At 43.3% G+C, this 22,978-nt stretch overlaps 1 protein-coding gene across 1 annotated transcript; it reads right to left on the minus strand.

Annotated features, from left to right (window-relative positions):
- Positions 1-489: 489 nt before the first annotated feature.
- Positions 490-22,513, minus strand: RSAD2 (radical S-adenosyl methionine domain containing 2). The gene is made up of 6 exons (XM_046660293.1): positions 21,986-22,513; positions 15,751-15,912; positions 11,394-11,623; positions 8,185-8,334; positions 5,027-5,059; positions 490-3,320 (listed from the first exon to the last, which is right to left on the minus strand). The coding sequence occupies exons 1-6, from the start codon at positions 22,329-22,331 to the stop codon at positions 3,156-3,158; spliced, it is 1,086 nt and encodes a 361-aa protein (XP_046516249.1). The 5' UTR covers positions 22,332-22,513; the 3' UTR covers positions 490-3,155.
- Positions 22,514-22,978: the final 465 nt, after the last annotated feature.

Below are 22,978 nucleotides of genomic sequence, written 5' to 3' on the forward strand. Positions count from 1 at the left end.
TCACAGGCTAGTGGAGCAGATGCCTCTCAGGGTCAGGCACTGAATGGACAGCTAGAAACCAGGGTGTCAGGGGTGAGCTCTGCACCTCCTCAGGACTCTGCGATGCCATACACCTGCTCCGTGGACTGCTGACCAGGTCACCTTCAGAACGGCGGTGCTACAACCACTAGTGTATGGAGGCCTGAGCTAGCCCTGCTGCCCCTCTCAGGAAGTCATTCCTGCCCATGGGATCAGGTCAGACGCCAGGTCCCCAAGATGCTGGCTTTCATTTTAGAATACAAAGAAGATTTTCCCCAGTGGCTCATCTCCACTCAATCTTGTTGCCAAGTGGGTTGTCTGAAATGTGCTTATTAATTATTGATAACCTCGTTGATTTTTAATACGTGCTTGCCTCTAGCAGTGGAAGTTTGTAAAAGCACGCAATTACTTTAAACACACACCAAGGAGAGACTTCATTACATTGACCCACTGAGAGAGAAGGCAGGGTACAAAAAATATTTTAATATATTACAGCATCTTACAATATATCAAACCAATACTCAGGAGTATCACGTATGAGCATAGAAAGTTACATATAGATATATTTCCCTAAAAACTAAGACCTCATATACACACTCAAGACAAAGACTTAAGATCTTACAGCATAGTGAGTCATTTAATCACAGTGGACTAAACAGACCTTTCAATAAGAGGGCAGCCTATGCGATGAGTTATTGCCTGACAGAGCCTTATGGTGACTTTGTTCTCTTATTTTAGTATCTTGGTTCTCTCTATCGACCCACCCACTAGACTCCAGACTCCAGAAAGTAAAGAACAGGAGCCTCCATTTCAGATGATTCAGCCAGATGGTTTCACTCATCTTCAAACTTGGAAAAAAACAGGCAACTTTCGTATCATTTATCATTAAATAACAGACAGAAGTCATACTTTTTAAACCAATATGCTATTACTAATATCTGATCTTTCTCGGTTTCTTAAGACAAAATTCCATTCGTATTATTACAATGTAAACTTAAGCAATAATTAAAAGCATCACAAAATGTTTGCCCTTAACACATAAATTGAAACACCTCAGTTAAATTGTCCCTTGTTTTCGTAATGAAAAGGAACATGTTTCACAAAACTGACACTCATATTTAAAACCAAAAGAAAAAGACAAAATACTGTATTTGAATTTTACTCTAATGCTAAAAGGCCCTGTTTCCTCCCCTTAAGAAAAATGAACATTTGAATATTTTAAACATCAAAGCTTTGCAAATCCTGACAGTGCTTCAGTAAGGGGGTGGTGGTGCAAAAATGACTGTGTTTATGTACTTACAATAGTTTATTTCTTAAGTGCAGTTTGCTGTTTTCTTTTATATTTCCCTTCAGGAAAAGAGAAATACAGTTTCCCTTAGCTCAAGAGAAATTCATTCCAACTCAGATGATTTGGGCAGATTTTGGGCTTCAGATTCAGATTTTATTTCAAAAAATAATGATCAAGCACTTACTGTACACAGATAACGCCTGCAGTGCTTCCACATATGGCATCTTTCTCTGCTGAACTTACTCATGTTGAAAAATGTAAAGATCAGCAAAATGCACTCATGTCAAGTAAAAAATCTGTTTATGTTTATATTGATTATATTAACATCATCATAGCTTAGATACTATCAAAATCCACAAGGAAAAAACTTCCAATTCATTTTTCTCTTACAAAAATAAAATAAAAGGGAAAATATATGACAACCTATGCTATTTTAGATGGGACACAAACAGATTTCATTTGAATTATAGTGACTTAAAATTTGAGGTATAAATATATTTTCTGAGGAAAAAAAAGCATAAAAACCAAACCTTTCAAAATCAGCAAGCCTTGAAAATAGAAGATGAAGCAGATTTTCTGCATTGTGCCTTAATGGAATCAGGCAACATTTAAATGCCACCTAGTGAGCGACATGGGAATGGCAATTAGATTAAAATTAACTTTTTTTTTTTTTTGCTTGGGTAAAACATTTCCCATGATTTTGCTCTCTTGAAACAATGATAGGAAATTATTGTTCTCCAGGCAATGAGATCCTGTCTAGGTCATGTAAACAAGCTGCATGTGATATTTCCTGAAGGAGAGAATTCTGTTCGCTGACCCAGTTTAAGTGACATCTTCCCTCAAGCTCTTTCTTACTGCTAGAAAAGGAAGGCCCCAGATCTTCTCATCCTGACCTAGATTATACCTTATTTCAAGTGATTCAAAGTGAATTGAGAAATATTATATTGTGTCACGGCTTTATTCACATGAAATCCAGGTACATTCTAGACTCTTCATCACATTCTTTCCTACACACTCACCCAGTGCTTTTTCAGAACAGATGGTGCCAATCCAGCAAGCTGTCACTTTTCAGAGAATTGGGGCCAACCATCTACTCAACAAGGCTACATGTTTCTGCCTGACGGACTCGTGTGGCTTAAATAATAGGTTCACACAGCAACCCAAGCACTGACCCTGTGTCAACTTCATCATGAAATGTAAAGTGTATCTTGGTTTTGCTAAGAATCTTGGAAGAGAACAGAGAGCAAGAGAGAGAGCTAACATTCATGGAATAGTCAGCGTGGGCCAGGGGCCGTGCAGAGCATCAGCAGATGAACGATCCCTTCTGGGTGCTTACTGAAGACTGGTAAGATTATCATTTCTTATTCTTCAAAACATCTGTTGACTATTTTCAAACTTCTGGATCAAAAGTCCAAGATTGCAATGGTAAAAAAGACAGAAAAAGAAAGAGCAGAAATAATCAGGGAAGACATTTTGTAATTTTTCCACATCTGAACATTGGCATCTCGATATTTAGCAGAAAAGAACCAACTCCGTCAAACAAAAGGACTGGAAAAATAAATGAAAATACAGGAGTATTGAAATGAAAATACAGGAGTGACAGTAAACACTGCTCAAAAATTCAAATCCAAAATAAGCTAATTAACTAAAGTTAATGGTTTTGCATTGTCAATGGATGTCAGTTATCCCAGTTATTTATGTGTTAGTGACCACAGATAATCAGATGTCATGTGCAATAGAATATCAGATTCGGGGCCAGTAAGAAACGCCAACAGGAGGCACTGCTGACAGTTAGAGTCTGAGTAAGAGGTCCCCACGGGTGGGCTGAAGGCTGCTTCCACTTCCAGCATTACCAGTCTAGCTGCAGGTCTGCCTTGCTCCATACATATTTTCCTCCTCGCTTTAGAAACATCTTTTCATCAAATCCACTGAATTTTACAGCTTCTTCTACTCCAACGTCCAGGATGGACTTGGAAGGCTCCTTCCGTCCGTTTCTACAGTTCAGAAAGCGCATCTAGAATATTCATGACAGAAATTGGGATATTTCCATATGATTTATCCTGTAAAACTCAATTTTGAGGATTCATCCAAGACAAGTTTTGATATTCCAATCATTTCAACAAATATTTATTGAGAACTGTGGCCAGATTCTATACAGAGGATGCTGAACTCCTTGGACAATCTCGCTCTACTCAACTAACTCACGTTAACTGACATAAACACATTAAATTGATTAAGTGTGTGATAAACAGAATTATATATGTCCACAGGAGGGGCATGCCCCTCCATCGGGCAGGGGGTTAATCAGGAAAGGCTTTCAAAAAATGTTGATGTCTGAATTGGGTTTTGAAATTGTAAGTTGGAGAGAACAGTATTACAAAAGCACAGAAGCATGAACTAGCATGGTGTGTTTGGGAAATTATAGGTAGGTGACATTGCTGGAATAAAAACTGCGTACATGAATATATACGTGTACATATTAACAAAACCTTCTTTAGAGAGAAGGATAGAGAGCGATAAGAAAGGAGCTACAGAGGCAGGTGGGCACCAGATCAAGAAGAGTCTTCTATGCCCTGCTAAGGGTCTTGGTTTTTATCCTTTATTAAACCCCTTACAGGTAGGAACGAGGTCTTCACACTTCTCAGGACCTACCATGGCACTGAGCATTTTGTAGAAGCCCTACTATTACTTATTGAATCCAAATGTTCTTAAACTGCCAACAGCAAATTTTAGTTCCACTATGTTTGTTCCAACTGTGTGGAGACCAGTTTGTTGAGCAATATTGATCAAAACCTCCAGCCAATCATGATACTCCAAAAATAAATCCTGTTTGACTTTTCCTGTCTATCTGACCCCACAAACTGAACATTCATGGGATTACTTTTCCCCTTGTGCTCCATAAGGAAAGCTCACATTGACAAAAAACGAAACAGCTGTGAAGCACCATTGATTAAGTTGAGAATAATAAAATACCAAAGTCACAATAAGCATTTCTCAAAACACCAAATCCCAACGAAATATTGAAGCCTTTGTTCTTGTTGGAGTTCATTTCTTAAAAACAGGTCTTTGAATGAAATTATTTGCCCTTTGCTAGAAATATTGGCAAAGGTTTATGAATCTAGACAAAGAAAGAAGGAAAGAGAAAAGAAACAAGAGGAAGGGAAAGTGATTTGTTTCCACTTTTGAGAAGGGTGGATTTCCTTCTCCTATGGAGGGCAGTGGGAGCATCAGCGACTTTTGGAGAGAAACTGTAACCTCTTCTCACTAAAGCCAAGACGTATCAGTCAGAGGACAAGCTGGCAGCATCTGAGAAATTAAAGGTAATGTGACATGTGACCTTCCTCCAATGGACCCTGGGTGCCCGGTAGCCAGAGAACTCCCAGCCCAAGATGGCGTAACAGAGGGATCTGCTTTGTGTGATGTCAGCTTCAATGTGACGTCCACGGATCCATAGCCACACGGGAGACACCATGACCTGGGGGTTTGGGCACTTATGGGGACCGGGTTCCAGCCAATGCCTGCCCAGGTGCTTAGCTCAGAACTTGACACAGTGAATTAAGGGCTCTAATATTAATGCCCAGCAGTGAGAGTAAAAATGTGAAATGCTGGTTAAGAAGAACAAATATGGACTAAATGGCTATGCTCATTATAACTCCACTCTAGCATTCCTGCTTAATTAATTTTTAAGTGATAATTTTATAATTCATTCAAAATACTCACATATTCATCCAGAATAAGGTAGGAATCCTTCATCTGCAAAGGAGAAATTAAATACAAATTTAGTTTCAAGTGTATTTTTCTGTGTGGATGCCCCACTGTCTGTCTTAAAATGTCGGTGTGTCTGTGCTTTATTACCTCTGGATTCCATGTTTCTCATATTGCTTGAATGTCTTTGGGCACGTCCCTTACAAAGTGAGCCATCTGCTGGTGCCCCATCCCCACCCAACACACATCTCCAGGGCCATCTGATTGTGTCCATTCAGATTCCAGCAGATTCACGCAGGCTGGATTCCCTGCCCCATGCTGAAGGGGTCGGAGGTCACCTGAAAGCTCCTTTGACTGAAATCCCTAGGCTAATTTTCCCATTTCCTCGAGCTGTGGGAGAGCCCTGTTCTTCATTACTTAATATTCCCAGTGGCTGTGTCTGTCATACCGAATTCTCCCTTTTCCAATGTGTAAAGCAGAGCCCCTTAAATGCTATTACCTGGGAACTTACCTGAGCATTCAATATTCCTTACATTACTTGTACGTAGTTGTGCCTTCTATCCGTCTACAGACGGTGTACCTGTACTCCTGCAGTCGCTATGCCTTCCATACATACCCCTATAGGTAAGGGTCAGCAAACTTTTTTCTGTGAAGGGCCCAATAGCAAATATTTTCAGCCTTGTAGGCCATACAGTCTCTGTTGCAACTATCAGCTCCACAGACATAGCTTGAAAGCCCCCATAGAAAATACTTAAAGAGTGGATGTGACCGTGTTCTAATGGAGCTTTATTTATGGACCTTGAAAATTGAATTTCATATCATTTTCACTGGTCACAAACGTTATTCTTTGTTTTTAAGATTTTATTTTTTATTTTCCCTTTTTCTCCCCAAAGCACCCCCAGTACATAGTTGTATATTCTTAGTTGTAGGTCCTTCTAGTTGTGGCATGTGGGAGGCCACCTCGGGATGGCCCAATGAGCCGTGCCATGTCTGCACCCAGGATCCCAACCCGCGAAACCCCGGGCCGCCGAAGCAGAGCAGGCGAACTTAACCACTGGACCACAGGGCCGGCCCCTCGAATGTTACTCTTGTTTTGGCTTTTCTCCCAACCATTCTTAGCTTGCATTCCAGACTTGTCCCCGGGGCCATAGTTTCCTGAATCCCGAGCACGGTCAGGTCAAGACCTTGCTATTGACCATCTGGAGATGGGCCAGCAGCAGAGGCCTCAGCTGGTAGCTTCTTAAAGGGCCCATCTCTGACCTGCTTGTTGATTCACAAACTCGGGAGCTTCCAGGGTGAAATGTGAAACTGGCCTTTGTATGTGAAGGGCAAGGAGAGACCAAAGAAAGAGGCAGACCTCTCCAGACGGGTTGGTGGCAGATGCAATAAGCAAGGGAACTTATGTATGAAGCTTATCTCGGGCAGCTGCTAGATGAGAAGACCTCTGCACCCCCTGCCAGAATCTTAAAAGTTTCTGTAGAGGCCTTAGCCGCATTCAGTCCTGTCTACCATCCAGATGGTCTCAACAACACCCTGCTCTCTTAAGGCTGCCTCCTTGGAATAGCTCCCACTGTGGGAACGGTGGGCAGAACATACATACCCAGGCCAGGGGACGGGGTGAGGAACCTCTGATTTCCTGGGCCCAGATCAAGGGTCATGTCCTCTCAATGACTTCCTCCCAGACTGCTGAGTCAGAATCTGCATTGTAACAGGAGCCTCTGGGGTTTGCATTTGAAACATACTTTGGAGTTTGAAACTCAGTAGCTAGTAAGTGTCTCTGGCTTTGGCGTCATCCACACTCTAGCTTGCCCCTGACTAGGCTCTGCCTCTGATGTAGGTGAGGTCAGTTAACCCTACAACTCAGCCTTACTGTTTCCACAACCAGGGTATGAAGCCTGGCCCACAGAGCGTCTGTGAAAGCGCTCCCAGTCCCTCGTGCAAAGGAAGTGCTCAAAAAGTAGTCACACTTATTGTGACCCCCACATTAGCTACATAATTAAGACAAGATTAAAAAAATCATATCAAATAGTGCATGGATATGAGAGTTTTCTCCTCTGCTCTTTCTCTGTTCTTTTCAAACGTTGCCCTGTCCCCCATGCACAGATTTTCTTATTCATGCTCCAGTCAACATTACTCAGAAGTCAAAGGCATAAGGAACAAATCTTTGTTCTGGAGTTCCTAATATGATAGGCTGATAAGGTGGGATTATGCTGCATGTGTATTCTTTGGTGGGAAGTGGGAGAACATTTTGAGTTTTAAATACTTTTAAAAATAAGAAAACGACTTATTTTAGAAAATTTTAAAGTGCAACTCCAGCATGAGCATGGGATACGTATATACACATTTTTCTTTTGCACCTTAGGATTAAAAGCCAAATGAATTTTGCATACTGTTCTTCATTCATACCTAATATTATATCATGAGTACTTATCCTTGTCACCTAATGTTCTTTGAAATATGGTTTTAGGTCACTATCACACTTCATACTGTGAACATTCGAGTTTACCTGCTCTCTTTATGCTGAATATTAGACTCTCTTTGATTTTTTACTGTTGCCCTTAACACTGCAGTAATGGACCTTTGAACAAAGAGGTTTTTTTCTTTAGCTTCTGAGAACACACTAATTCATTCTGCCTCTGGTAACACCTGGAAGTTCCATAGTGTAGACACACTTTGCCTAATGTTGTCTAATCTACATAACAGATAAATTTGTGCTAATAGGATGTATCTATCCAATTGTAATCACATTAGAAAACTAAAGAATTAGTGAAACATTTCTTCTGCATTCTATCCAACATTTAAAATTATCCATAAAGATAACTGAAGTAAATACTGTGATAGTGTTGATATCAACGTAGTAGCATTGGTCCCTCCCCTGTTTAGGCACCCTGTCCTACATGTATGACGTCTAGAGAGATTACCGCTAACCTCATACGGCCCTCCTTGGTACCATTTTAGCCACTGCAGGATGGGGAACCTGAAGCTCATTCAAAGGCCCACAGCTGGAAGGCGCAGGGCCGAGGGTGGGCCCCAGCCCTGTGCCTGCACTCCTTCCACCCCTCCACGGGGACCCTCCCGAGTAAGACTGTGTGGAGCCCTGGGGGGAGAGATTTCCCTCTTTGGAGTCATCTAAATGTGTGATGGTGAACAGAACAATTTCTGCTTTATACAACCTTCTGGTTAGACTCAGGCACCAAACAGGACACCTCTTTGTGGCGGTGTAAGAATCCTTCAAATTCTTCATCACTGATAAGGAATCGTTCTGCTTCTCTCAGAGCATCTTCTCCAGCGTTCTCACCCTCAATTCTGAGGCACTGGAAGACCTGAAAGACAAGTGTGGTGTTTGCTTCGTAAAGAATTTTCCATCATTTTTTCATCTCAAATGCTGTTTCCCCTGACCCAAGCTTCATCTCTCTTAAGCAAAGAAGACCCATCAAACTAAGGAAAATTCTAAAAAGACATTGCACTGGGGAAGCCAGAGCTCACCCTAAAATTTAGTAAGCACAAACATTCCTAAAATATAAACTTAGAAATACTGGTCTAGATTATGTTTGCTCTAGTCTTATAAGCCAATTTTTTCAGACTACAAAATAACAGATGTTTATTGATGGAAATACGGACTATACAAAAACATCAAGAAAATAAACAAATCATTTGTAATCCCCAAACCAAGAAATAAGTATTTTCAAAATGTTGTTATTTCCACTGATTTTCATACTTCCTTGTTACGGCCTCTAGAATATGCTTGTTTTTCAGTTAATATATAAGGACAGTCTTCCCAAGCCATTAATAGTATTTCTGAACATTCTTTTAAGTAAATAAATAAATGTGTGTGTGTAAGGTGTCCTTCCACCATGAGGAATGTCATCATCTGAAAAGGAAAAACTCGGTCCCAGGGAATTGTTCAAGGTGACAGTGGCTGATCGGAGACAGACCCAGCACACAGCCAGGTCTATGAGGTTTTCACGTAAAGGGGGGAGATTCTACATGGGATTTAATTCACATTTTAGTCAGTTTAGAAGTCATTTTAAAATGCCCTAAATACTGCTTTCTTGCTCACTCCTTTGACACCTGCCTCTGCTGATCGTGTTCACATGGTACTTTCAACATTTGCTTTCATGGTTGTCTTCCTCAGTAGGCTGTGAGCATCTTGGGAGAGGATGCCACTCAACTTGCACCCATAGCACTCATCTCCAGTGCTGGCACAGGGTGAGGAGAGATAGAGGTGGCAGGGAGGATGGCCTTTCTCACAAGTTGGAATCCCAAGCTGACTGAGTATCAGATGATGAAGATACACATGGGTGTTTTCCCTGGTGGCTTCCGTTCCAGAATCTGCCAGCTAGAATGGAAGGGTCTCTTGGGAGGAAATCATGTCACGGGAGCTTGAGGGAGAGCAGTGGGAGGGCGGTGGGACTGGATGGGGAGGGTCAGGCGAAGCCCTCTCTGTTGCCAGTGGAGCAAGCCCACAGGTGACAGCAAACCCCCTGCTGACAAATACCATGTGGCTCAGCACTGAGGTACTGCTGACGGCACCTGCAAGTCCAGGGGCAACCAGGAGGAGGCAGCTTGGGAAACCAGGTTCTGAACCACGTGAGTAATCACACAAGAACCTGATCCAGGACAATTGATTTACATCAATTTGCAGCCTGCAGACATCAAGAATGTGATGAGGAAACTGTTTTCCAAACAGGCAACAGCTAATCCTCTCCCTCCAAAAAAGTCAGGGTTTTGAAAGGCAATTCTGTAGTGAATCAGGCAAGGGGAAGCCAGAGCAGAAGTCAAAAGATTGGAGGAAAAAAACTATGCATTAGAAACGTGACAAGGAGACACGAGGAAACCAAAGGTATGAGAAGAAAACATACATATAAAAGTTGAAAAGAGAATAATGAGGAAGATACTAACAGCAAAAGAAGTGGAGCAGAGAAGCGGGAGTAGGAAAATGAGAGTGGTGCCTGGGGGGTTGGTTCTAGAAGGAAAATCTAAGAACTTGGAGCTTGGGCCCCTGGCCTTGGTCTGTCCCTCCCTATTGGATCATAGCTCCCGTTCCTCATATAATTTCTCCTTCTTTAGCTTTCTTCCAGTTCCTCCTAGGCCTGGGAGGGTGGCTGATATTCCAGCTCACTTATATATGTAATCAAAGTTCAAGTTCAATATACTAATTTAAAAATTTAAGAAGTAACATTGCAGGTTCTTCTAACCCATTTCCACATATTACAGGATAACCTCAGGAAAATAATAATTTCTTTCCTCATCTCCCTAACTCTATTCTGAATGCCAACACAGGATTTAAAACCCAGCCCAGGTAGCTTTGAAAGGGAGGGTTTTCTGTGTGTGGTGCGCCCTCTTGTCTGGAGGAGACCTCTTTCCCCAGGCCTTCCCCACCTGTGGAAATTCTGTCCATTTTTCAGAGCACAGCCAAATACCCCCTCCTACATGAAGCCTTCCTGGCACTTTGGCAGAATTAAACTGTGCCTGTTTCACCTCCCCATATTATTTAAGCACTCATAGCTTTACATTACCTGAGTTTCCCCATTTCTCTACCTTTGTCGAATTGAATTTTACATCTTATACTTAGTTGCATCTACTCTGGGGTCCAGGCACAGATTTTGGATAGCTACATAACAATCTTCAAGGCAGCCTGCTAAAACTACATACTCATGCAAGCCTTCTTGCTCATGTCTGACTCCCACAGGGCCCTGTTTAAAGAATGTGGGTGTGGGATGAGGCCCAAGAAGCCGCTTTTCAAACAGTCCCCCGAGTTGATTCTGAAGAACAGCCAGGGCACAAAACCTTAATTTATAATTATCGAAAGTGTCTTCACATGGTGGGTGCTATACGTATACCCCAGAATGGCCTCGTGCATTCAAACTTTGGACCTGTTGGGAGCCGATAGTGGAGCCAGTCCTAAAGCACGGGTCTTGGGAAAGGAATTTTGCCAAAACTTTGGGATGACCTTGCCCCCAATATCTTCTAATAATTCAATGAAAAATTTATTACCATCAGCATTTACAAAGAACATATATCCACTTATAAATAAGCCAGACTTTTAAGGGGCCATCCAGTCTTATATTAATAAATACACATAAGTTAGGCTTTCTATGGACATATTCTTCAGAACATCTCCAAACACTTGGTAAATCTTTTGACCTTTATCTTCTCCATATTCCGGAAGGGAATTGGTTTTCATCAGGAGAAACTGAGCCAAAGAGAATGTAAGTAGTTTAACGTCTAATGGAGCTGAAAGAAGGACCAAGGACCGGATCCCCCAGCTGGCTCAGGAGGCCGAGTTCTCTGTATCCTGATCGTTCTCAGTTTCACTGAGACAAGTCTCTCCTGAACGTTTCCTTAGTTATAATCAGCAAACGCAACACCATGAACTTACCTTCCAGCGCACAGGGTTCAGCGCTTTAATCTGTTCCCTCATATCCTCTTCCACGTTGAATCGATTGATGACAGAATTTATCTTAAAGGCTACTCTATAATCTCTACACCACGTCCTCAGTTTTTGAAGATTTTGCACATGGTTCTTCTTTCCTTGACCACGGCCAATGAGGACGTTGACTTGCTCGTCAAAGCTGTCACAGGAGATGGCGAGAATGTCCAAGTATTCAGCTGAGGGAAAATGATCATCTTTAAACTTTTCCATTCAAAGACCAAGCCCTACAGGTCGTTTACATCTCTTTATGAAAAAACATATCTTGCTTGTATCTCTTTCAATTTTTCAAAAGATACTTTTCCTCACACCCACAAAACTCACTGAAATGTGAATTATACTGGGTACTTGTGTAAAATAATCTTGAAAATATATATATACACATAATGAGATGATAGACATGCTTACGTTCGACTGTTCTAAAACTCTGCATGTGTTTGTGGACATTTATCAATATATTTAAATGAGGTTTTTCATTAATTCCTGCATCCAAATCATGTAACTTCTGAAGCAGGGAGATCTTTTGGCACCTCCAGCCATATGTAGGAGCATTTACAGATTTACTTCTCTTTTTCTCATCACATAAATAAACTTGTTCTGTAGAACCCTAATATTTTTTGGCAAGTTCTTTGGCTTCTCCTTGACTTCTTTTGTGTATTTGATTCATCATCTAACTATTTATAGAGACCCTACGGTATTTCAGCCACAGCTGAATCAGATGCTGAGAAAGCCATGAGGGAATGGAGTTCAGTGGAGGAGACAGGGTGTAAACCGCCCCTCCCTGAAATGGAACATATTAAGAGCCATGAAAGTGGGTTGAAATTGGAGCACAGAAAACATCAGTGAGCATCATCTTCAATTTGGCCTCTCTTCCATCGGTTTCTGTAACATTACTTTCTCCTCTGCCTTACTTTCCACTGTTTGATTTCCTCTGCTGCTCCACACTATCCACCTGCCTGTTAAGCACAGGCATTCTCTGTTGCCCAGTCATTCACGGGCCAACCCCTCGCAGTTGATTCAGTATCAGTTTTCCTAGTTATAGTAATTATGCAGCATTGACTGCAAAGTCAATTCTAAAAACTGCTCTTCAGTTATAGAAACTAGGGCTTCCAAACACTCTTTAAGCAACCGTTATTTAACTTCACAATTGGAGAGTAATTTTAACTTCAATGGGGTGGCTAATTTGATGTTAGCCACATGTATGGCCTCCACTTCCCAGGAGAAAGACAGAAGTGACTGATGGTCCTGAACTCTGAACTATGACTTAAGGTGAGTTACAATCTGTTACCTAATCGTACATCCTGGGTGTCTCATCTTCCTAACCAGACTCTAGGCTCTCCAAGGGCAAGCACTTGTCTTTTACTTCTTTTACAGGCTCAAAGCATCTAGTACAAACTGAAGTCAGAATAGAGATATTGGTCATTATTTAAAACAACCAAAATATTCTAAAAATTGATCTCAAATAAATTCCTAATGGTATAGCATATGGGGAAAAGGCAACTTACTTAACAGGTGGTCTCCAACCAAACCAAATAGGAAGTTCAAAACCCCCAAAATAGAGACCCATCAGTTATATTAATGCCCTACTTAGTGGATTTCCAAGCTGCCTGAGAAGCTCTACGTCAGTTGCTGTTTCTGCCACCTCCCCAGCTTTTGCTGTGTTACTATGTGCTACTATGATATCCCCTCTCCTGTTCTCAGATTTGCTTATCAAAGCCCTGTGAAGAAACAGTTCACAGAGCAGATCTGTTTGCTCAGTCCCTGCATGTCCCCAGGAGAGCCTGGAACCATGATAGAATCCGGGCCAACTCCTGCCTATATGACTGCCAGAATGTTCTATATGTCACTTCTTGATGATGTGTGTATGCCTGGGGCAATGGGGCGTGTAAACTCACCTTGTCGAGAGTCGTCAGGAGTCTTCAGCAAGGTTCATGATGTACCTGGTTTCATTGTTGTGGGCCCTGAGTTTCAGTTACGATGGCTGGTTGCATGGCAATATTTGCCTAGGGGACCAGCCCTGCATAAAAGCCTCAGACTCTAAAACTCAGATGAGCATTCCTGGGCCAAGACATTCCAAACATGTCCCTGTCACTCACTGCTAGAGACAAAGCACACCTGTGTGTCCCTGGCTGGGGAAGGACTCAGAAGCTTGTCTGACCTCTCTGGACTCTGGCAATCCACATCTTGTTTCTGCTCTGTATCTTTTTGCTCTAATAAACCTCAGCCGTGAGAATAACTGGCTATTAAGTGAGTGCTCCTAGAAAGCTGCCAAACTTAGAGTGGTAGTGGGAGCTCTGAAGGAGGTCCGCTCATCCCCTGAGGCACACAGACCCATCCCTGGTTCTTCCAACCAGAGGTAGAAAATTGGAGGCTAATGGACTACATAGGTATACGTAAATACAACATCTGAAAATATTTCAAGTTGGATTTAAGATAGAATGTAGATTTCTGATGTGTCTTTGACAATGTGAGGATATGGCAACCCTATGCTAAGCTCCCATACAGTACTGAAATCAATGGAAGCTCATACTTGGCTGTCCACTTGTCCGCTATAATAGGGCATGATGCTTCCAATTCTTCACAGTCTTCACACTTTCTCATCATCTCTCTCCCATTGAAGCTGGTTTTTCTTACACACTTCAAAGTCACTAATGACACCGCCTCCCTGATACAAGCATTTGAGCCTTTGACCCTGAAGGGCAGAGACCCTCCTGGCTTCTACTCTCCACAGCACACTGACAAGCAGATGGAGCAATTTTGGAGGGAGAGCGTTGCCAGGTCCACATCCTGCAAACATGACCAATTATTCTCTGCTCACACCTGCTCCTTAAACCTTTCTTTTTATTCTGTAAATGTGGTTCCCAAAGCTTACTTCAGAACTCTGACCCTGGTCTCATGAAGTGACTCCCTTTATGGATGTTTCAGTTTTAATCCATTGCCTTTGTCTTCCCTGGTTCACCTCTACCTGAAACTTGTGAATCTTCTCTTCCTGCTCAACCTTCATCATATGGGCTATACTACCTACATGCGCAACCTCCCCTCCCCACCATGTCCATTTCCTTACCATCTCAGAAGGGGCATTTGGTCAGAGATTTCCTGTGAACATCCCCCACAGATCATAAATGCAACTACCCTTTGAATGATTTCAAGGCTCAAACAGCTCATACAAAGCAAGAATAGAAAACTGTACTCTAAGAGTTAGGTTCCAACTGTCTCCTACAACGGTAGCAGTAATAATAGCTAACATTTTTCAAGTGCTTCGTAAGTTCCTTAGAGCAGATGTTATGTCTCTGTAAAACTTAGCTGTAAGGGACCTCAGCAATCTTACAATCAGTGGTTTCTACTCCTGGCTGCATACTGGAATCCCTTGGAGTCCCCCCAAATTGGCCTGCCCCCACATCAGGAGGTTCTGACATAACCTCTCTGGGGTCCAGTACCAACAAAGATATTTATTTAAAGTTCCTCAGCAGGGGCCAGCCCCACGGCAGAGCGGTTAAGTTCGTGTGCTCTGCTTCTGCAGCCCAGGGTTCGCTGGTTCGGATCCTGGGCGTGGACCTGGCACCACTCAACAAGCCATGCTGTAGTGGCGTCCCACATGGCACAACTAGAAGGACCTACAACTAGAATATACAACTATGTACTGGGGGCTTTGGGGAGAAGAAGAAAAAAAAAGGAAGATTGACAACCAATGTTAACTCAGGGCCAACCTTTAAAAAAAATTTAAAAAAAGTTCCTCAGCAGCCAAGTGTACAACCAAAGGTGAGAATGACTGTTTCAGTCCAATTACTTAATTAATACATGAGCCTAATAAAATACATAGTTATTTATGTATAAATATAATACACATTTTTGTTATCTATAAATTATGCATAATTATGCATAATTATGTATAAATTATGTATAAATATAATACATAGTTATTTATGTAAATATTTTTTAAATTAAACATTAATAGCAAACAAGCAATAAAGCCTGGGCTTGCAAAACTGTCACCCATGTTAACTTTCCCTGCCAGTAGTTAAGCTAAAGCCATAGGCCTTAATACTTGCTAAACTGAAATGTGCAGAAGAGTTATGCTCACTAATATGCTGTGTTCTCTGTCTTGCCACACTTGTTCACTCAGAGCCCCACCAAACTCTAACTGCCGTAACTCCAGGCACAGCTTGAGCGGAGATTAGAATGAGCAAGTTGGATGTTTCCTCCTATCTGGTCCCCAGCAGGCCTGGCCTAAGGGCCAGGATGGAAGGAAAGAGAGTACCCAACGCTAACAGTGGCAACAACTACAGTGCCATCCCAGCAAGCGCACCGTAGCTCCGGAACCACCTCTCCCGGATCAGGCTGCCGTTGCTCACGATGCTCACGCTCGGCAGGTGCAGCTCCTCTTTGCAGAACTTCACCAGCTGGCCCAGGTATTCGCCCCGGTCCTGAAGAAACGGCTCTCCGCCCGAAAAGTTTATCTTCTCCATGCCTGGGAGAGAGGAAAAATGATTTTTTCCTTCTATTTTTCTACTTCACAAACATCCATTACTATTTTAATGACAAAAGTACTATTTCCTTAATGGAACAGAATGAAATAACTCCTCACTGTTCTCTCTCCTTGACTCCTGGTCCCTGCTCAGCCTCACTTTGTGGAAATAAGCATGTATACAATCCAAGGCCTCACCAGGAAAAAGGTCACCTGAAGTTGTGTTTTCCCCCCGATTTTCAAATAGATGCACTTCAAAGCAGGAATTAGTGGCACAGATGACAGAATTGCTTAGAAGCTACAGGGTGCAAGGAGGTATCCCACAGATTTGCAAACAGGAAGCCACTTTCCCCATGGAGAATGGTTGCCCTTGGGCTCTCATCCCTGGGACATCATTCCTCGTGGTTCTGGGATGACCCTCTCCACCCCACCTCCATGGAATGGATGCCTCTTGTCTTGGAATCTGCATCCTCCTCTCTCTGGGTTTACTCCCTTATTTTTGAAAATTCTTTCAGGAGTTTCCTGAAAAAGCATAAAATATGAATTAAAGTGAGGACTTGTATGTTTCCAAACACACTTGTGATCAAGTGTGGCCAGGTACAATATTCTGATTGAAATCACTTCTCACACAGAAGCTTCAGGGCATTACTTATTGTCTTCTAGGTTTTAATGTGATTGTTCAGAAGTCTGGTATCACTCATTTAGGATCTTTTCTAAGTACATGGCTTTTGCCCTTCCAGAAGTTTCCTTTCCAATGTTCTGAAATTTCAGGATGCTGTGCCTTAGTGGAATCTGTCTCTGTTCCTTGCTCTGGACGCTTGGAAGGCCCTCCATCTAAAAACGCAGCTCTTTCTGTTGTGGGAAGCTTTCCTACATTACTTGCTTGATGATTCCCACCTCTTCTCAAATTTCTTTTTCTCTTGGGAAATTCTATTACTGGCATGTTGGAGCTTCTGTGTTGAACCACTATTTTCCTTCCACCTGTCTCTCCTGTTCCTATTGTCCTATTTTTCTAAGACTATCTTTTAGCCTTTCTAGTAAAATTTTAATTTTAGAAATCCAATTTTTAGTTCTCCGAACTCTCCCATCTTCTAACTTTTCCTTTTTTCAGCATTGCGTTATTTCATATATGTAATTCCTTCTGTCATCTCTCTCTGATTGCCAATTATAGGTTTTTTGGAGTTCTCTTCTTCTTTTGTTTTCCCTGTTTACTTGTTTCGTCGGCCTTTTATTGTGGCGTTTTATTTGTCCATTCACATTTGAATGAAGCACAAAAGAGCTGGATGGAATTTCTGGGATGACGGAGGGGGTCTGCTCACGCGGACAGTTCCACCCCAGAGTGCTAGAGAGGTGATCTAGCTTATTCACTAGATAATGCTCCAGATGCCAGTGTCCTTGGTCTTTCCTCTGGGCCATTCTGTTTCCGCAAGAAGACTCTTTTCTCTCCTCCTATGCCTCATGTGCCAGGTGCCTGCCCCCCGGGAATGTCCGCAGGCTGACTTGCACTTAGCCCTCTAGATTCAGTGTGGTGCCCTTCTCCCCCTCCTCCCTGCTCAGTTGCCCCTGAGGGTCAGCCCGTGGGGTCCAGATCCTTCAGAAAAGGATGCTTCTCTCATCTGCAGGAACTAAGAGGGGCCTCATCTGACCATGGCGGGGAGAGCAGCTGGCCTGCCTCCAGCCTGTTGCCTCCTTCCTGCCTCACCCTCACTTCTGACTCACTGCCTTACTTCTGCGTGACACAGGTGCCAACTTCTGAAGTTTCCTGCGTTCTCCGGGGCTGTATGGTGAGCTTCCTGAGGCCCTTCCTCCTGCAGACACACGCTGAAGCTGCCCAGGTGCATCACTCAGTTACAACAGCTGTGTGTTCATTTCTCTGTGGGTTTATTCCCCTTCTTTCAATTATTTTTCTATAACTTTAGGGGAGTAGAGGAAAGATTGGAGGAAATGGAAATAAATATGCCATGATTAACTAGAAGGCCCAGAATATCTTGAAATTTCAGATTTTTATATGGTGATATTGTCACAGTGGAGTTCATTTTAAATTCAATTCAGTTCTCTTCAGTTCACTGAGTCTTTAGTAGATGCTCTCTGCCCGTGGCCCACATCATAGTTGTTCATTTCCAGAATGCAGCCTTAACTAGTAAGCAGCTCGTTCCTCTAAGTGAAGTTTTAAATGCCCACATCACAGAATTCTGATGGTGCTTAAAGCACAGACATAAGCCAGCATCTCAAATTAGAGACGGAAGCCTTGGAGAGACAGAAGATGGAGAGGAGCGGGAGGAGGGCACGGCAAATCACAGAAATATTAACAGATGTGAGAATCAGAGACCCAAGGAGCAAGCACCAGGCCCAGTAAGACCAGCACAGACTTGGTCATAGGAAGGAAACAGAAACACCAATGAGAATAGCAGAGGCGTCCAGGGAACTTCCTAAGGCACAAGCAGCACCACACCCCACAAAGTTCGCTGAGAACGTTGTTAATCTACCCACTCAGAACACTTTGTACCTACCTAATCCCTAATACCGTGCTTGGAAGTTTAATTTGTGCCATCACACTGTATGTAGTATAGTTTTTAAAATGCTGTCCTGACCCAGTGGTGAGGCCATGGCTACAAGCTGGTCAGTTCTTCTGGAGCAGCCATTTCAGTCAACACTCCGAGCACGTTCTCCACTGGGCTCTCACACCAGGCACCGTACACCGCCCTTCAGGGCCAGCCCCATGCCCAGAGCCTGCTGAAATGACTCCAACTAGCCCACGCTAAGCCAGCTGGCCCTACGCTCTCTGTTCCCTCCCGCGGAAATCACAATCAAGGCTCTTGTCCACAGTCCCCCGTCCCTTTGCCTGCCGGCTGACCCCAGGACATCCCCTGGTCCCTGGGGGCGAACTGTGTCCTTCACAAGAAACTGTGAGGAACAAAACTGTGAAACTCTTCCCAGTTTCTCTCCTTCTGGATCTGCATCTGGACTCCCTGTACCCCACCCAAGGTAACACGTTTAAAACACTCACTTAATCCTTAAAATAATCTATCGAGGAAGGAATTAGTATCTTGCTTTGTAGTTGCAGGAATTGAGCTCCAGAAAGGAGCTTGACTTACTCAAGATCATAAGTCTAGAGAAAAGTGGAGCCAGGATGTGTGCCCAGGCTCCGTAGCCTTCCATCTTCCTCAGTAGGGTCACCCTTCATCCCAGCTCACCCAGAACAGTCCAGTTTACGGTTGACTAAATCACATGCTCATTCTTTTCAGCATCCCCTTTGGCTCTCGGATGTGTCTACGATTGGACCGTAATAAATTATATCACCTCACTGTTTATAAGCCAACATGCTAGGAAGCTGCTTGTGTGATGATCATTATAATCCAATAAAAAGATTATTCCTGAAAAGTGTGGTTAAATAGGGACAGATAAACTGGAGAAAGCAAGACAGTGGATTGGCCAGTGGCATAGCCCTTGATGAGTCGAGGAGCAGGTTTAGAGGGGATGACAGAATGAGAAAGCTGAAGGAACAGGATGTAGAGACGTAGCAAAGATCTCAGACAGGGAACAACTAATTCACAATGGTGTTAGCATACAAGAGCGATCCTATTACAGCGAGATCGATAGCTGATGCTCACAATGGTTAAATTCTATTCATTCTTCTCTGTTTAAAAGCCAGAGAAGTAAATAATATATTTTAGAAGCATTTTCAGCCAGAGCAGTAAATTTTAATTTTAAATATAATACACATTGAAATAAAAGATTTTAATTTAAGTTTTAATATAAGTTTAAATTTTTAATCATTACCCAAATAGATTTTCCTCTATTAGCCAGAAATCTCACTTATAGGACACATAACCCATACTATACCCTAATAATTTTAATTAACTTTGGTTTGACTTACTCTAACCTGAGGTCATTATATAAAGTATTAATTATAACTGTAATAGTTTATAATCCATAAAAAATACATAAGCATTCATCTATTTGTGCTTTGTAACAACTTTATTTTTTTTATTTTTGGTGAGGAAGATTGACCCTGAGCTAACATCTGTGCCAATTTTCTATTTTCTATGTGGACGTGGCCACAGCCTGGCTTGATGAGCCGTGCTCTAGGTCTGTGCCCAGGATCTGACCCGTGAATCCCGGGTCGCGAAGCAGAGCCTTCGAACTTAACCACTACACTGCTGGGTCGGCCCCTGTAACAAATTTTTGAGGTTGGTATATGAGTTATCGTTATTATCTACATCTAAAAATCATTCAACTGATTCAGAAAAGTTAAATGTCTTGACAAATCTTGTAAGTGGTGGTGCAGGAGCTCACCCCTGGCCGCGTGGATCAGGACCGTAAGTTCTTTCCACAACACCGGAACTCTTCTCATCCGTTCATTCATGCATTAATTCACCCAGCCAAAACCATTTAGGAAGTCCCTATTACATTCTAGATGTTTTGCTAGACACAAAAATCCACAGAACGATAAGATTCAACCTTGGAACTCAAACTCCTTGGGGACCCAGACAGGAAAAACGAAACAATGAAACAACACACAGGAGCACAGTTTAAAAAGTGTTCTAATATGCGTTTGTAACCAGTGCCATAGGATCACAAATGATGGGGACGGGGGTATGATTTCTGCGTGAAGAGGACCGGGAATAATCCTGAGGAGCTTTGAGAGTTCCCCAACAGGGATTGGGGTGACCCGCATTCCAGGGAGAGAGAACGGTACCAGCACAGGCATGAAGCTGCAGGTGCTGAGGGAGAATGGGATTAACAGGATGTGCCCACATCACAGGACACCTAAGACGTTGGGGTGGAGGACACTGACGGCAACACCGAGCTTGCCCAGGGCCTTGCAGGCTTGTGCTGACGGATTTGGGCTTGGATGCCACGCACGAGAGTTAAGTGGGGAGTTAAAGCATCAGAACTCTATTTTAGTAAGATAATGCGCCTTCAGTCAGGACAGCTGAGACAATGAGAGGAAAAGGAGAAGTCCTGGTGAGAAATGGCGAGACTCTGACTAGACCCCACTGGGAACAGCGGCAAGGTGGGTCTGCCCTGGGATCAGCTGTGGATGACCGAGCAAACATAACAGGGAGCAAAGTAAGTCAGATCCAATAAAGTGCAAACTGTATGACTTCATTGTAAAAGTACAAAATCAGGCAAAACTCATCTCTGTGTTAGAAGATGAGCTTGTGGTTACGCTTGGGAGGAAGGGCAGTAACCAGAAGGGAGCATGCTCTTCTGGGCACTGTGATGTTTTCCTTCTAGATCTGCATGCTATTTACCTGAGTGTGGTTACTTGGTGAGATACATCGAGCTGTACCCTCAGGATGTGTGCAACTTTGTGCATGTTATTACACTTCCGTATAAACTTTAAACAAGCTGAGAAAAGCGTTGGTGATGTTGCTGAAGTTGCTAGCTCAGGAGATGCTCTAGGAAAGAGAGGAAGACAAGGAGTGAAGGCAGAATAGATGTGGAGTGGAAGATGCTGCCTTCTAATTGGACAAGCTGAGCTCTCTCTGCGATGCCTGCAGTTACTAATGCGGGGAAGTTTAGCAGGCAAGTCTTGAGAACAAAGTCATTGCTGTATTTGAGTTGTGCATAGTTTCTTACTAGTTTCGTATTAAGAGCACATAAATGAACCAAAATAAAAGACTCAAATCTTGCAGTTCTTAAGTCAAAGTTTTTGTATTGGTTTTCCACCTTTCTCATGAACTGTTTCTGGAAAACCCCAGTCAGTCAGTGCTTTGGACAGACTTAGAAAGCAGCACGACCTTCCCAGCCTGCCTCTTTCCAAACGCTGGGTGGACGGGGAGCTTGGCCATCCCCACGGACCTCTGCCCACTTAGAAGCGGCAGGGGAACGGCTTTGCTCCACTTCCCCACCATGCCAGCGGACTCTGGGTTTAGGCAGGCTTAGGTACCCCTACCCAAATTCCCCTTAAGCTTGTCTCACAGGATGGCATCCTCACTGTGTGATGGGAAAGGATTCAAGTTCTAGAGAAGCTCTGCAGCCCCCAGCTGGAGTGCCCCCAGCCCCTCTTCTCTGAGCCCAGCACCTGGTGGCTGAGCCCCCTGATCTCTCTCTAGGACCAGGGACTCACCGGCCTCCTTAAGCAGCAGCAGCCCTCGCTTGGCATCCTCGAGGGGCAGCACGAAGGAAGTCTTGGCCGTGTGGAAGCAGAAGCCACACTTGTAATTGCACTGGCGGGTGAAGTGGTAGTTGACGCTGAGGGGGGTGGGGGGCTGGTTCATGCCCTTTTCCTCTTCCCTTCTGGTCTCGGCTGCTGCTTTCCTGCTCTGGTGCCGGCTGCTCTCAGTCCCGGCCAGCCGGAATGCTGCCCTGAGCCCGAGGAGCAGGGACACCAGGCTGCTCCATACATAGCTCAGCTGCAGCCGGAAAGCACTCAGCAGCTTTCCAGCAAAAGCGATGGGCATGAACACCCACATGGTGCCGGGCGCCCTGAGGCTGCCCGCCGCTCGGAAACGCGCTTTATATGTTCCTGAGCAACCCCGTCACGGGGGAGGAGGGACACACCTTCATTTTTTTTGTGAGAAAGATTGGCCCTGAGCTAACATCTGTTGCCAATCTTCCTCTTTTTGTTTGAGGAAGACTTTTTGCTGACCCAACATCTGTGCCAATCTTCCTCTATTTTATGTGGGATGCTGGCCCCAGTGCGGCTTGATGAGGGGTGTTAGGTCCATGCCCGGGATCTGATGCTGTGAACCCTGGGCCACAGAAGTGGACTGCGCAAACTTAACCACTACGCAATTGGGCTGGCTCCAGGAAATATTTGTTTGACTAGATCATGTGTGTATGAAGAAATGAAAATGAAATCAGTTTCCATTTCCAATCAAATATCACGCATGGCCCAGAGGGTAATCATGAAGTCCTTTGAAGACAAGTATTTTAAGGTTTGAAGCTTAGTTCAGCCAATAGTGTATAATTTTGGGTAAATTTCTTTACCTGCCTTATCTTGTTAACACTTCTGGGAAATATGGGTATTAATGTCTAATGCATGCAGGGTGTTTTAAGGATCAAATGACATGAGGTATATTAAGCTTGGCATAATAAATTAGAAATACTTCGCCTGCAT

The sequence above is a fragment of the Equus quagga genome, chromosome 5 (genome assembly GCF_021613505.1).
Source record: "Equus quagga isolate Etosha38 chromosome 5, UCLA_HA_Equagga_1.0, whole genome shotgun sequence".
NCBI lineage: Eukaryota > Metazoa > Chordata > Mammalia > Perissodactyla > Equidae > Equus > Equus quagga.

Coding starts and splice junctions, on each gene's coding strand:
- RSAD2 (XM_046660293.1), bottom strand. CDS start 22,331: ATGTGGGTGTTCATGCCCATCGCTTTTGCTGGAAAGCTGCTGAGTGCT. Junction 5,060..8,184: donor TGCCTGAGTCTAACCAGAAG/GTTGTATAAAGC, acceptor TCTCCTTTGCAG/ATGAAGGATTCCTACCTTAT. Junction 3,321..5,026: donor ACCTTATTCTGGATGAATAT/GTGAGTATTTTG, acceptor TGAATATTCTAG/ATGCGCTTTCTGAACTGTAG.